We start from the raw sequence: 12,839 nt of genomic DNA, 5'->3' as shown, positions 1-12,839 counted from the left end.
CTCCCCCTCTCTGTCTAAAACTCTGACTTTCAAGTAAATAAATAAATCTTAAAAAAAATTGGTGGAAAAATTGAGTTAAAAGATAAATTTATTTTGTTCAAAAAAATTTTGAAATTCACTCGTAGTTTTTCATAATACACAATTCATGAAGTTTTTGAAGACCTTTCATACATAAAACTAACTCAAATGGATCACAGAGATGGACAGGAACAGTAAAAGCAAGAGAGTTTCCAGAATGAAACACGAGAGACCGTCTTCATCAGTTCTGGGTTAACGACGAGGTCTTCAGCAGGGGGCAGAAGGCTCTAACCGGAGCCCCCACCCGTCAGCAAGAAGCAGCGAGCAACCCAGCAAAAACGCGAGCAGGCACTCCCCAACATGCACCGCCACCGGGAGGCTCTGTCTTCCAGAGCAGGGCAGATTAGAAACACAGGGAGACCACTGCACCCCCCGGGCACGGCCGGAATGACACCACTGCTCCCCCCGGGCACGGCCAGAATGACACCACTGCACCCCCCGGGGATGGCCGGAATGGCACCACTGCTCCCCCCGGGCACGGCCGGAATGACACCACTGCTCCCCCTGGGCACGGCCGGAATGGCACCACTACACCCCCCGGGGACGGCTGGAATGACACCACTGCACCCCCGGGCACGGCCGGAATGACACCACTGCTCCCCCCGGGCACAGCCGGAATGAAAGGGGCTGAAACACCAAGCATGCACCAGGGCTGGGAGCCTGCACGCCCGTCCCCAGTGCCGCGTGTGCCTGCACTGGGCGGACAGAAGTGCACACCCATGTCCACCGGGACAGGGACGCCCTCGGCAGCACTCTTCCTGGTAGTCCAGCCACAGAAACCACCCAAATGCACACGGCTGAGAAGTGGACGATGGGAGGGCGGCGGGTTTGTCCCAGATGACACAGAGAGACCCCAACTGCGTGAGCGTCACAGAGTCGGACGGAAGCATCCAGACCCGAGCAGGCACCTGCTCCGTGGTTCTGCCAACACGAGGCTCAGGAGCAGCCTCGGTGAACACACAGCGGGGACAGCGGCTGCTTTGTGGCAGGGAGGGGTGACGGGGGGCTTGGCTGGGCAGGTGCCGTAGAGGCTCCGGGAAGGTGCTAGAGCCAGGGTCCTCCAACTTTGCTTTACTGTTCTTTGTAAAGTCATTTATTTTTAATTTTTAAGATTTATTTATTCTACGTATCTGAAAGGCAGAGAGAGAGCTGTTCCGTCTACTTCCTGTTTCCGGGCTGGGCTGAGACTGGGAGCTGGAAGAGACCCCACCCAGGTCTCCCACGTGGGTGGCAGGGACCCGAGTCGCTGAGCCATGCCCACTGCCCCCCAGGATGCAGAGTGGGGCCAGGGCTCAGACCTAGGCACTGGGATGTGGAGCCCAGCTGTGCCGAGCGGCGTCTTCCTGGCTGCCCCAGTCACCCACGCCAGTGTCACAGACGTCTGGGGCCGGATCACAGTCGTACAGTCCCCGCCCCTCGAGCTGTGACATCTAAAATGTCCCCAGCTCGCACCTGCTGGCAGATCAGCGCCACTGCGGGCCCTGGGAGCTTGGGGTGAGCTCACTTCGCAGAGAGCCTGGGGCTGCGTGCGTGTGTGTTTGTCAGCCTTTCTGAACGCCTGTTAAACTGCAGGCTTGTACAGCCGACAAACCGTCACTGGATAACTGAGAGAGCCACCAAGTCTTAGAGCGGGAGGGACAATGGAAATGGGGTTGTCCCAGGGTGGTGGGGATTAAGTCCAGTGCCCACGGCGGACGCCCAGACCTGCAGCGCTCCAGCCCCTGATACTTGCATAAACGGTGTGTTCTGCGCACAGACCCGCGCACATCCCGCCGTGAGCTGGGAGTCACCTGTGCGCTCACGCTACGTAAATCAGGCGAACGCTTTGTTAACGGTTGTTCTGCGCGGCAAGGGGCAAAGTCATCCTGCTCAGCACAGGCGCCCTCCTTCCATCTGAGCGGGTTGAGTTCTTGGACGCAGACCCCGTGGGGGTCGGGGGCTGAGGGCAGTGTGGCTGACGTCCCCTTGGCTAATGCCCAGACAGCTCTGTGTGGCTCGGGGGAGGCAGCGGGCGCAGGGGAGAGGCCCCAGCCCCGATGTCCTCTGCTCCCGCTTCCCTGGGCTCCCACGCATCCCTGCTCCCACTCCCGCGTCAGTGTGGGCGCCGGGCTCCCTCCAGGCCGTGGCTGGACTGCAGGGCCGGCCCCGCGGGGGGAGCAGGGCCGGTGGGCGCTGCACCCAGCCGTCTGCAGAATGATCCTGACGCCAGAGCTCATGCAAACAGGATATCGGTTTCTGTCAGAGAGATCACAAGCAGCTTGAGGTTTCTCTGCGGGCCTCAGCCTCCCCTCGCTCTCCTCCCTGGCTTTATCTGCTCGGCGCAGCGTGCCGACTGCCGCGTGCGCGGCCGGCAGGAAGCGATGGCAGCAGGAGAGACGCAGCTCTACGCCAAGGTCTCCGGCAAGCTCAAGGGCCGCAGCAGCCCCTCGCTCCTGGACCCCCTCCTGGCCATGGGCTTCCCGGTGCACACCGCGTGAGTACCACCTCCTGCAGGGCTGGGGCCCACCCCTGCGGCCCTCCGCCCCAGAGCGGCAGCCGCTCGGGCCCTGACTTCCTGTGCAAGCAGCCGCCCGGCAGAGCAAGATGGTGTCCCCCGCGGAGACCCCTCGTCCCTCTCTGGCTCTGGGAGGACGGCTCTGCAGGCTGCCCAACGGGGGGACTTGTGGACGGGCGAACGTTAGCAGCCGTGTGTGGCTCTGGGGCCTGGGGACGCTGCGGGTGACATTTCCAGGTCTAGGGAGAGCCCTGGTCCTCAGGGAGACTTCTGAGTGCCCAATGATGAAACAGAACAGTTGAGGAACTACATAGGCTGGTCCAGTACCGCCTGCTGGTCCCCAAGGCCAAGGCCAAGGCCTGCCGTGGACACGGGCGCCTCGGGGAGAAGTGATGAGCTATGGCTTCCCGAGCAAGCCGGCGTCACGTACCTGGCCTTGCTGTTGGACAAGCAGGGAAAATACGACAGAAATGCGCTGTGGGTAACCTCGGCTTTGAGAGGGCGCAAGACCTCCTGACCCCAGCTTCCTCCCTCCCCTGGGAGGCAGCACTGACGGCTCACGTGGCTGGGGTCCTGCCACTCACGGGGAAGCCTGGGGCGAGTTCCTGGGGCCTGGCTGTGGCCCCTTAGCTGCTGTAGCGTGGACCCAGACTCAAAACTCCGCTCGCTTAGAAATGTGTTCTAAGTTTCTCACCTACACCTCCGTTCGAGACTGCACGCCAGGCCTCTGCGGGCAGCCACGTCCTGTGGGTGTTCCCCAGATGGCAGCGTGGCCAGCACCGCAGTGTTCCTCACCGAGCCCACCCGTTTCCCCCTCTCCCGGGCTGGGCTCCCTCCGGTTCAGTCTCAGTTACATTCAATGCAACGCATCCACCTTTCTGGCCCAGGGACAGTGAGCAAAGAGACCCCCGGGCTCCCACACAGCGTGACGAGCCCATGGCGAGGGTCCCTGCAGGGGGGGCTCCAGGGGCTGAGGATGCACCTGCCTTAGGCAGAGACATCACCCAGAGAAGGGGGCGTGACTGAGCCGAGCCTGGAGGGTGAGTGCCGATCTGCTGAGGGAGACTGGCACAGGGCTGCGTGTGTCAGGGTCCCAGCCAGGGCCCTGTCCCATCGAGGCCACCCCGGCGTCCACCCAGGGCGGTTTTTCTTGGGTGCAGAGTGTGGGGCAGTGCAGGGGTCGGTGTCCAGAGCTTGGACCCAGTACCCAGGCTGGAGCTGGGATGACTGGGGGGAAGCCAGCAGGAGGATGGGAGCAGCCTCGGGGGAGGGTCCTGGAGGATGGGGGAGAGGTGCCTGGCGAGAGAGACCCCCGCCCGGGAGTCACGGGGGGCTCGGCCTGCTACGTCTGCTTCCGAAGGAGCGGAGGCCCAGCCCTGAGTCTGCTTTCTGCTGTGTCTCCAGGCTAAAAGCATTGGCAGCCACCGGGAGAAAGACGGCGGAGGAGGCCTGCAGCTGGTGAGTGGGGCCGCTGGGGGCGTGGGCGGAGCTGGCCCGAGCCTGTCGGACCTGGCTCTGCAGGGGTGGCCGGGAAGCGAGCCGACCTCCAGCCCCCCCCCCCCCAGCACACACCACACAGCCCCCATGAAATGGAAAAACGGAGACCTTGGGACATAAAATCTGATTTAATCGAACTCTGTCGACACCGACAAGGACCTGCAGCTCCTTGGAGACGCCCGGAGCAGCTCTTGTCTGCCCACAGGGGTGGGGGTGGGCGCCCCGAGGCCTGGGCACCACGAGTGGGCTCCCCGAAACCCCGCCCCCAGGAGGGTGCCGTGGAGTCTGGTGGGACAGTCGTCCCGCTGTGACCTAGGACAGCCACAGCGAGCACCAAACGGTGACAACAGGGCCCGTGGGGCACAGGCAGGGGGATTGTGAGACTGCGAGCCCTGTGTTCTTAGGGAGGTGCCTCCCCCCAAAAAAACTCCAAGCTAAGGGCGGCACTTCAAAGCCCCCACAGGGCTCTGGGAAGCCCCCAGCCCTGCAGGCTCCTGCACCCCTGAAACCTGTGGCCTGGAGCCACGCCCACCGCTGGGAGGGGCACAGCCCAGAGCTGCCAGTAAGGAGCCGGGTCCTAGGTCCCCCAGACTCAGCCAGAATGGGCCCCACTAGCCAGGGAGGCCCAAAATGACGCCACTGGCACAGAAGAGGTGTTTGGGGTAGCTGGGGTGGGGGCGGGACCCGAACTTCGCTGGCAGCCCCGGGGGAGGCAGCGGTGCCTGTGGGTCCCGAGAACACGGTGGCCTCAGCACTCGGCAGATCCATTCCCGGCATCCGCTGAGAGAAACTCACAGGGCCTGGAAGAGGTGAGCCAGCCTTGGGGGACTTTCGTGTTTTTAGGATCTATTTATTCATTTGAAAGGCAGAGTTACAGAGAGAGAGGATGAAATAGAGAGAGCGAGGTCTTCCATCTGCTGGTTCACTCCCCAGATGGCTGCAAAGCCAGGGCTGGGCCGGGCTGAAGCCAGGAGCCAGCAGCTTCTTCCAGGTCTCCCACGTGGGTGCAGGGCCCAAGGACTCGGGCATCTTCCTCTGCTTTCCCAGGCACAGCAGGGAGCTGGATCGGAAGCCGAGCAGTGGGAGCTCAAAGCGGCTCACCAGGATGAGATGCCGGTGACGTGAACAGGGGTTAGCTGGCTGCACCGAAACTCCAGCACCAGCCCCACGTTTTGTGTTTTGTTTTGTTCTTTGTTTTTAAAAAATAATGTAAATGTCCATTCCAGTGGGAATGACAAGTGCAATGTTATGTAGGAGAAGACTTAAAAAGTTTATGGAAAATGGAATTTCAAGATAAGCTTACTTCAAAGTGCGAAGAATTGTGAACCCCTGCGAAGAGGGCTTTCTAAGAAGTTCACAGAAGCGTGCAGTATGGAAAGTCGTGCATGGATTTCAAAGTGTTTGCACCAGAATAGATTCATCTCCCAACTCCATCTCCACGGGCTTTCTGAAGTGCTGTTGTGTGAAAGTAACGGGCTATGCTGCGGCCTTTGAAAGATCCACGCTGGGGCCGGCGCTGTGGTGTAGCAGGCAAAGCCACTGCCTGCAGTGCTGGCATCCCATATGGGCGCCAGTTCATGTCCCATCTGCTCCACTTCCCATCCAGCCCTCTGCTGCGGCCTGGGAAAGCAGTAGAAGATGCCCGAGTGCTGGGACCCTGCGTGTGCGTGGGAGACCTGGAAAAAGCTCCTGGCTCCTGGCTTTGGATCGACACAGCTCCGGCTTTTGCAGCCATCTGGGGAGTGAACCAGCAGATGGAAGACCTCTCTCTCTCTTTCTCTCTGTCTCTCCTCTCTCTGTGTAACTCTGACTTTCAAATAAAATAAACAAATTTAAAAAAGAAAAGATGCACGCTGACAAAGCTGAGCGGAGGGAAAGTTCAGGGGAACCGCAGATCCGCACTGAGGTCCAGGCGCACGAAGGCCGGACAGCAGTCTGCGGTTTGTGAGGCACACGGAGAGCTACCTACTGGCTTGTTACTTAAGTTTCTTTATTTTAATATTTATTTTATTTATTGGAAAGACAGAGTTACAAGGGGGAGGGGAGACAGAGACACACACACGCACACACACACACACACACACACACAGATCTACAATCTGCTGGTTCACTCACTGCTGGTTGCAACGGCCTGGGCTGAGCCAGGCCAAAGCCAGGAGCCAGGAGCTCCTTCCAGGTCTCCCGCATGGGTGGGTGGCGCAGCACTTGGGGCGTCGCCCGCGGGTGAGTGGCGCCACGTGGGCCGTCCTCCGTGCTTTCCCAGGGGCATTAGCCTGCAGCTGGGTCAGAGGCGGAGCAGCCGGGGCTCCACCTTGCACTGCTCCGTGGCCGCCGGCGTCGCAAGCCGCAGCCTAACCAGCGACACCACGACGTCGGACACCTTCCATCCCTTAGAAATACTGCTAGCTGGACAGGTGGAGAGGCTGTCTACACTGCTAGCTGGACAGGTGAGGAGGCTGTCTACACTGCTAGCTGGACAGGTGGGGAAACTGTCTACACTGCTAGCTGGGCAGGTGGGGAAGCTGTCTACACTGCTAGCTAGACAGGTGGGGAAACTGTCTACACTGCTAGCTGGACAGGTGGGGAAACTGTCTACACTGCTAGCTGGACAGGTGGGAAGCTGTCTACACTGCTAGCTGGACAGGTGGGGAAGCTGTCTACACTGCTAGCTGGGCAGGTGGGGAAGCTGTCTACACTGCTAGCTGGACAGGTGGGGAAGCTGTCTACACTGCTAGCTGGACGGGGAGGGAAGTTGTCTACACCGCTAGCTGGACGGGGGGGAAGCTGTCTACACTGCTAGCTGGACAGGTGGGGAAGCTGTCTACACCGCTAGCTGGACAGGTGGGAAGCTGTCTACACTGCTAGCTGGACAGGGGGGAAGCTGTCTACACTGCTAGCTGGACGGGGGGAAGCTGTCTACACTGCTAGCTGGACAGGGGGGAAGCTGTCTACACTGCTAGCTGGACAGGGGGGAAGCTGTGTCTCGTGGACGGTTCTGGTCCGTTTTTGTGACCAGTGGGAAGCAGCAGCTCCTGTGGGGTTTGTCGTTCTCCTTCGTATTCAAAATACCTTCCTGAATGGAAGGAAATGGAACAGCCACCTACACTTGGCCTAGTTTTATGGTTTGGGCTTTTACATTTAATTTCAAGTTTGCGGTAAAACGAAGACATGAATATTTTTCCACTAAATGTGTCAGCTCCAAGGCTTTGGCATCGGATAGGCACGGGCCTGAGTGCAGGTGCACAGGGACGGAGGCCACACACTGGCCCCGCTGGGTGCGGCTCAGCCAGGGCCGGCCGGACACTCGCTGCCGCCGCGCGTGCCCGTGACAGGCTCAGCACATCCCGCCAGGCTGGGCAGGGGTCCTGGCAGCTGTTGGTGCTCGGGGCAGACTCCCGGTTGATGGCCTGGTCTCTGTTGCAGGCTGCGCTGCCACTGTGACGACCCCTCGCTCGACGACCCCATTCCCCAGGAGTACGCCCTCTTCCTCTGCCCCACGGGGCCCCTGCTGGAGCGACTGCAGGACTTCTGGAAGGAGAGCAGGCGCCAGTGTGCCAGGAACAGGGCTCACGAGGTCTTCCCGCACGTGACCCTCTGCGACTTCTTCACGGTGAGCCGGCCCAGGGCGTCCCGGTGGTCCCTGGGCAACCAGGCCGTGGTATGGGGCTGGGCGTCCCAGCGGCCCCCGTGCAATGAGGCCAAAGCCGATTCGTCCTGTCGGGATGTAGGGGGGCTGCCTTTGCCGTCGCTCCCGCCTTCACCCGCTGGCTCCTGCTCGTCCTGACACCCAACTCACAGCCCCTCCCCCCAGCACCCAGAGACCAGGGTGGGGGGCTGCCCTCCTGCTCTTCCTCATGCCCAGCTCACAGTCCCTCCCCCCAGCACCCAGAGCTCATGGCCCCTCCCCCCAGCACCCAGAGCTCACAGCTCCTCCCCCCAGCACCCAGAGCTCACAGCCCCTCCCCCCAGCACTCAGAGCTCATGGCCCCTCCCCCCAGCACCCAGAGACCAGGGTGGGGGGGCTGCCCTCCTGCTCCTCCTCACGTCCAGCTCACGGCCCCTCCCCCCAGCACCCAGAGCTCACAACCCCTCCCCCCAGCACCCAGAGACTGGGGTGGGGGGTTCCCCCCATGCTCCAGCCTCCGTTCTGACTGCAGGACCCACAGGTGCTCCACCCACCTGTGCCCCGAGACCAGCACAGGGCCTGAAGCAGGGCGGGGCTTCCTCCTGCCGAGGTGCCGGGACTGTGGCTGGCACAAACCCAGGGCTTGTCCCAGAGAGTGCGCAGGGGTTGTGGAGCAGAGCATACCCCACCGTGTGCTACACTACCCACTACGAGTCAGACTGCAGGCTCAGGGCAGGCCATCACTGGACTGGGTGCTGATGCTTGGTACTCCGGATGCTACAGCAGGCTACACACTCTTCCCTACGCCACACTGTATACTTTCTTTTTTTTATTATTATTTTTTGACAGGCAGAGTGGACAGTGAGAGAGAGAGATAGAGAGAAAGGTTTTCCTTTGCCGTTGATTCACCCTCCAATGGCCGCCGCGGCTGGCGCACCGCGCTGATCCGAAGGCAGGAGCCAGGTGCTTCTCCTGGTCTCCCATGGGGTGCAGGGCCCAAGGACCTGGGCCATCCTCCACTGCACTCCTGGGCCACAGCAGAGAGCTGGCCTGGAAGAGGGGCAACCAGGACAGAATCCGGCGCCCCGACCGGGACTAGAACCCGGTGTGCCGGCGCTGCAAGGTGGAGGATTAGTCTAGTGAGGTCTCCTTGCTTTTTACTCCTCCTTATTTGGTAGAGCCGTTAATCCTTTCATCTGAATTCCGAATATGCTCTGTCACAAACATACCTAAAGCATCACACCCTAAAATAAAGGAGCCGGGGGTCTGGGGTGAGGCAGGGGCTGGCAGCCGCTTCCCTAAGCCCCGCTGGAGGGACCGGGAGAAGGCACAGCTGCCCTGCCCCGCACTGGCCCGGCCGCGCTCTGCTGGCAGCAAACCAGCCGCTCCCCCAGGGCAGGAGCCCCAGCCCTGCCCAGCTCGGTGCTCGACACCGAGGGGAAACCCAGCCTTGGCAAGGAAAAGCTCCGCAGGCCCCCAGCCATCACCGTCTCTCCGGCCTGAGTCTTCAGGACCCCGGGGACCCAGGGCTGATGACAAAGCCAGCAAAGCCCACTCCCCTGGGGCTCTGAGCCCCTCCGCCACCTCTGAGGCTGCCGGGAGCTTCCAACACCACGTCCGGCCACTGAGCAAAGCTGTGACCCGGGGGTGGGCAGGTGGGAGGGAGAGGCCTGGCCGGGCGGGGGTGGGGGGCACAGAGCAGGGTACAACACACAACAGTCACATGTCCATTGGCATCTCCAACGCAGGCGCCTCCAGGCGCTCTGTTCCTGGAAGCTCTCAGGATCCCAGTGCCAGACGGGGGCAGAGGCAGGGCCTGGCGCACGGGGTGGGGGGGGGGGTGCGTCCCTCCACCCGCTGCACGGCTTCTGTGGGAGACACTGAGCGGGGAGGAGACCCGAGCTCTGTCGCATGCCCACAGTGCGAAGACCAGAAGGTGGAGTGTCTGTACGAGGCCCTGAAGAAGGCCGGGGACCGGGCCCGCGCCTCCTTCCCGCCCGCCTTGCCCCTGGCTCTCCACTCCTCCGGCAGCTACCTGGGCTTCTTCATCAGCGACGGCCCCGCCGACCTCATCCGCGAGTTCGCCATGGTGTTCGCCTCCGAGGCCTCCGTCTTGGCAGGTGGGCGGCGAGCCCGGGGCGGGGGGCTGTGCGGTCTCCAGCCGCTGGGGCTCCTCGGGTGGGACACCTTTTTGGGATATTTACAACCTGGTTCGTGGGTTGCACAAAGTTGCTTAAAAATGAGCCCTCTGGTGCTTTGTTGAATTTCGGGTTCCGCCCGTGGCTGCTTAGCAGGGCCAGGCCAAGCGATTTTGTGGCCTTGTACGGCCTCTGGTGGCCAGGCAATGCCCACCCCAGAGGTCAGCGTGGCTCCTGCTGTCCCGAGGCCACACGTCCAGTGGCGTCTCGCCTACTCCTCCGGGGTCTCCTTGGCCTCTTGAAACAGAGGTCATGCCTGCCAAGGGTGAGGGACCTGCGTGGGGTCCCTGGGCTGGGCTCAGCCTGTCCCCCGAAACTGAAGTCCACCAGGGGCCTCAGCTGGCTCCCTCGCGTGGGGCCCTGCCCGGGTAGGCAGCAAGGCTGGGTTTGGTTTGGGTGATCATCACTGTGCAGTGCCTGGTGCCCGAGGAGGCGGCCCTGTGGCAACCCAGGCAGACTGCAGTGAGGCAGCCATGCCGGGGGCTCCTGGGGCCACAGGAGCTGGGAGGGGCAGGAGAGGACCCTCAGAGGGTGCATGGCCCTGCCCACGCCTTGGCTTGGGAGATCTGGGCTTGGAGGCTGGGAGCATCTAAATCTCCCTTGACCGCTGCAGAAGCCCTAGGGAGCCGCTGCCCTCACCAGCCCTAGTGGAACCTGAACTTGAACCCTGCTCTCGTCCACGGCCTGGGTTTCACACTGACCGGCCCCACTTCCTGGGAGCGCCGGCTTTGACCTCACATCCATGTCCCTGCCCTGCCCTTCTCCAGCCCGTGCCCTCGGCCTGACCCTGAGCGGATTAGGAGGGGTCCCCTTGGGGACAAGCTGCCAGTCACGGCTCAGGTCGTCTTGGGTCCCCCTCGGGGCCAGGGTAAGACAAGGGCCCGTTCAGAAGCGGGTGAGTCACCGAGCCGGCGAGGCTGGTTCTCTCCCAGGTCACGCTCTCTCACCTGGCAAGCCCGTCCTCTCGCGCCTGCTGGAAATGTCACAGCGGGAATTCCCTGCCGACCACGCGGGCCTCGGGCTGCGGCCAAGCGGCTCAGGGGCTGCGACCCAGCAGCCCGCCCACCCACGGCGGGCAGGCATCGGGAGCCCCCAACCTCCTGCTGGCCTCCTTCCAGGGCATCAGACCCCGCGTGTCTGCAAGGGACTTGCGTGGCCAGGCCCCCGGTCACAACTGCCGAGAGAACTCTGGAACGGGCAGCTGGCCAGGCCCCGGTGCTCGGCCATGGTCCCCCTGCCCACAGGGGCCGAACGAGGCGTCAGTCTGGTCCCCTGGGTGGTCGAGCCAGAGCAGCCTCCGCGAAGGCACCGACTGCCTCCCCCAGGGTAAAGCTGCTGACCCCAGGCCCAGGCTGCCCCCCGACCTGCAGGGAGCAGCTGGCTGGGCTCAGCGGCCCCAGGCTTCCTGCTTAACCAAAGCGAGGTGTCCATCAGAGGTGCTGGGTGCTCTCCGGGGACTCCACGGCCAACCATAAACTGTGGGATGGGAGCTCAGCCAGGGGTCCGGCCGCCAAGTCGTGTACACAGCCTGGGGTGGAGAAGCTTCCTGCTTTGCCCGTCCTAATCCTTTCTTTGGACAACTCACTGGCAAACGGTTGGGCCCGAGACCCTGACCAAAGCTCCACGCCTCCTCTTTCCTGCGTCTGGAGAAGCCTGCAGGATCCAGGCGTCGCCATGTGTGACCCCAAGATGCCGCAGACATCCAAGCGAGCTCACAGGGAGAGTGGGGCGGGGCGGGGCGGGTGGGGAAGGAGGTGCTGCCTCGCGGGGCTGAGGGGTCCCAGGCGAGCGGCCCTGGCTGTCTAGGAGAGGGCGCCCCTCACGCCTGTGCGCCCCTCACCCCACAGACTGCACCGTGAAGCCCTGCACCAAGCAGCTGCACCTGACCCTGGCTCACAAGTTCTACCCCCACCACCAGAGGACGCTGGAGCAGCTGGCCAGAGCCATCCCCCCGGACCCCAGCTGCCAGTGGACGGCGGCGCTCTACTCGCGAGACATGCGCTTCGTGCATTACCAGGTGGGACGTGGGCCCCGTGTGTGTGCTGCACTGGCCCAGGTGGGACGTGGGCCCATGCATGCGGCTCTGTCAGCCCAGATGGGGACGCGGGCCCCGTGTGTGTGGCTGTGCCGGCCCAGGTGGGGACGTGGGCCCATGTGTGTGGCTGTGCCGGCCCAGGTGGGGACGTGGGCCCGTGTGTACGGCTCCGTCAGCCCAGGTGGGGACGTGGGCCCATGTGTGCGGCTCCGTCAGCCCAGGTGGGGACGTGGGCCCATGTGTGTGGCTGTGCCGGCCCAGGTGGGGACGTGGGCCCGTGTGTACGGCTCCGTCAGCCCAGGTGGGGACGTGGGCCCGTGTGTGTGGCTCCATCAGCCCAGGTGGGGACATGGGCCCATGTGTACGGCTCCGTCAGCCCAGGTGGGGACGTGGGCCCGTGCATGCGGCTCCGTCAGCCCAGGTGGGACGTGAGCCCGTGTGTGTGGCTCCGTCAGCCCAGGTGGGACGTGAGCCCGTGTGTGTGCTGCACTGGCCCTGGTGGGATGTGGGCCCCGTGTGTGCGGCTCCGTCAGCTCTCACCATGGGAGGCGAGTAAGCGCACAGCCACCCCGACGGCACTGCCCTGGGCCCCCACGGGAGACGTTTGGGTAGAAGACAGGAGCTCTCTCTCTACAAGCATGACGTCCTCATGCAACTGCAAGTCAGCATCTCACACACACACACCACACACACGAGCCACAGGTGCACGGAGATCCCAGGACAAAGGGGGCACTTCCGGTTCAGAAAGCCCACTGGTGACGGAACCGAGCCGCGTGGTGGTGGGGTGCGTCTCCAGGACTTCTGCCCTGCGAACCGAGTGGCTGAGAAAGGAACCACATGGACCAGGGACTAGGACCGGAGAATCCACCATGCCCTGTGCACGGGAGAGCTGAGGGAGCCTGTTTAAAAAAA

At 62.8% G+C, this 12,839-nt stretch overlaps 1 protein-coding gene across 2 annotated transcripts in view; it reads left to right on the top strand.

The window, feature by feature from the left end:
• The first annotated feature begins 2,122 nt into the window (after nt 1-2,122).
• The window catches only part of UBASH3A (ubiquitin associated and SH3 domain containing A), a 29,186-nt gene continuing 18,469 nt past the window's right edge, over nt 2,123-12,839 (top strand). The window contains exons 1-5 of one of the 2 annotated variants that reach the window (XM_008253532.4): nt 2,123-2,551; nt 3,977-4,030; nt 7,493-7,679; nt 9,616-9,814; nt 11,740-11,909. In XM_008253532.4, the coding sequence (XP_008251754.3) occupies nt 2,439-2,551; nt 3,977-4,030; nt 7,493-7,679; nt 9,616-9,814; nt 11,740-11,909 (723 nt within the window). In that variant the 5' untranslated portion in view covers nt 2,123-2,438. The remainder of the gene's footprint in view (nt 2,552-3,976; nt 4,031-7,492; nt 7,680-9,615; nt 9,815-11,739; nt 11,910-12,839) is intronic. The other variant, XM_002724219.5, reaches the window with a different exon arrangement.

This window comes from Oryctolagus cuniculus, chromosome 4 (assembly GCF_964237555.1).
Source record: "Oryctolagus cuniculus chromosome 4, mOryCun1.1, whole genome shotgun sequence".
Taxonomy (NCBI): Eukaryota; Metazoa; Chordata; class Mammalia; order Lagomorpha; family Leporidae; genus Oryctolagus; species Oryctolagus cuniculus.
This window is presented reverse-complemented; position numbering and strand designations above follow the sequence as displayed.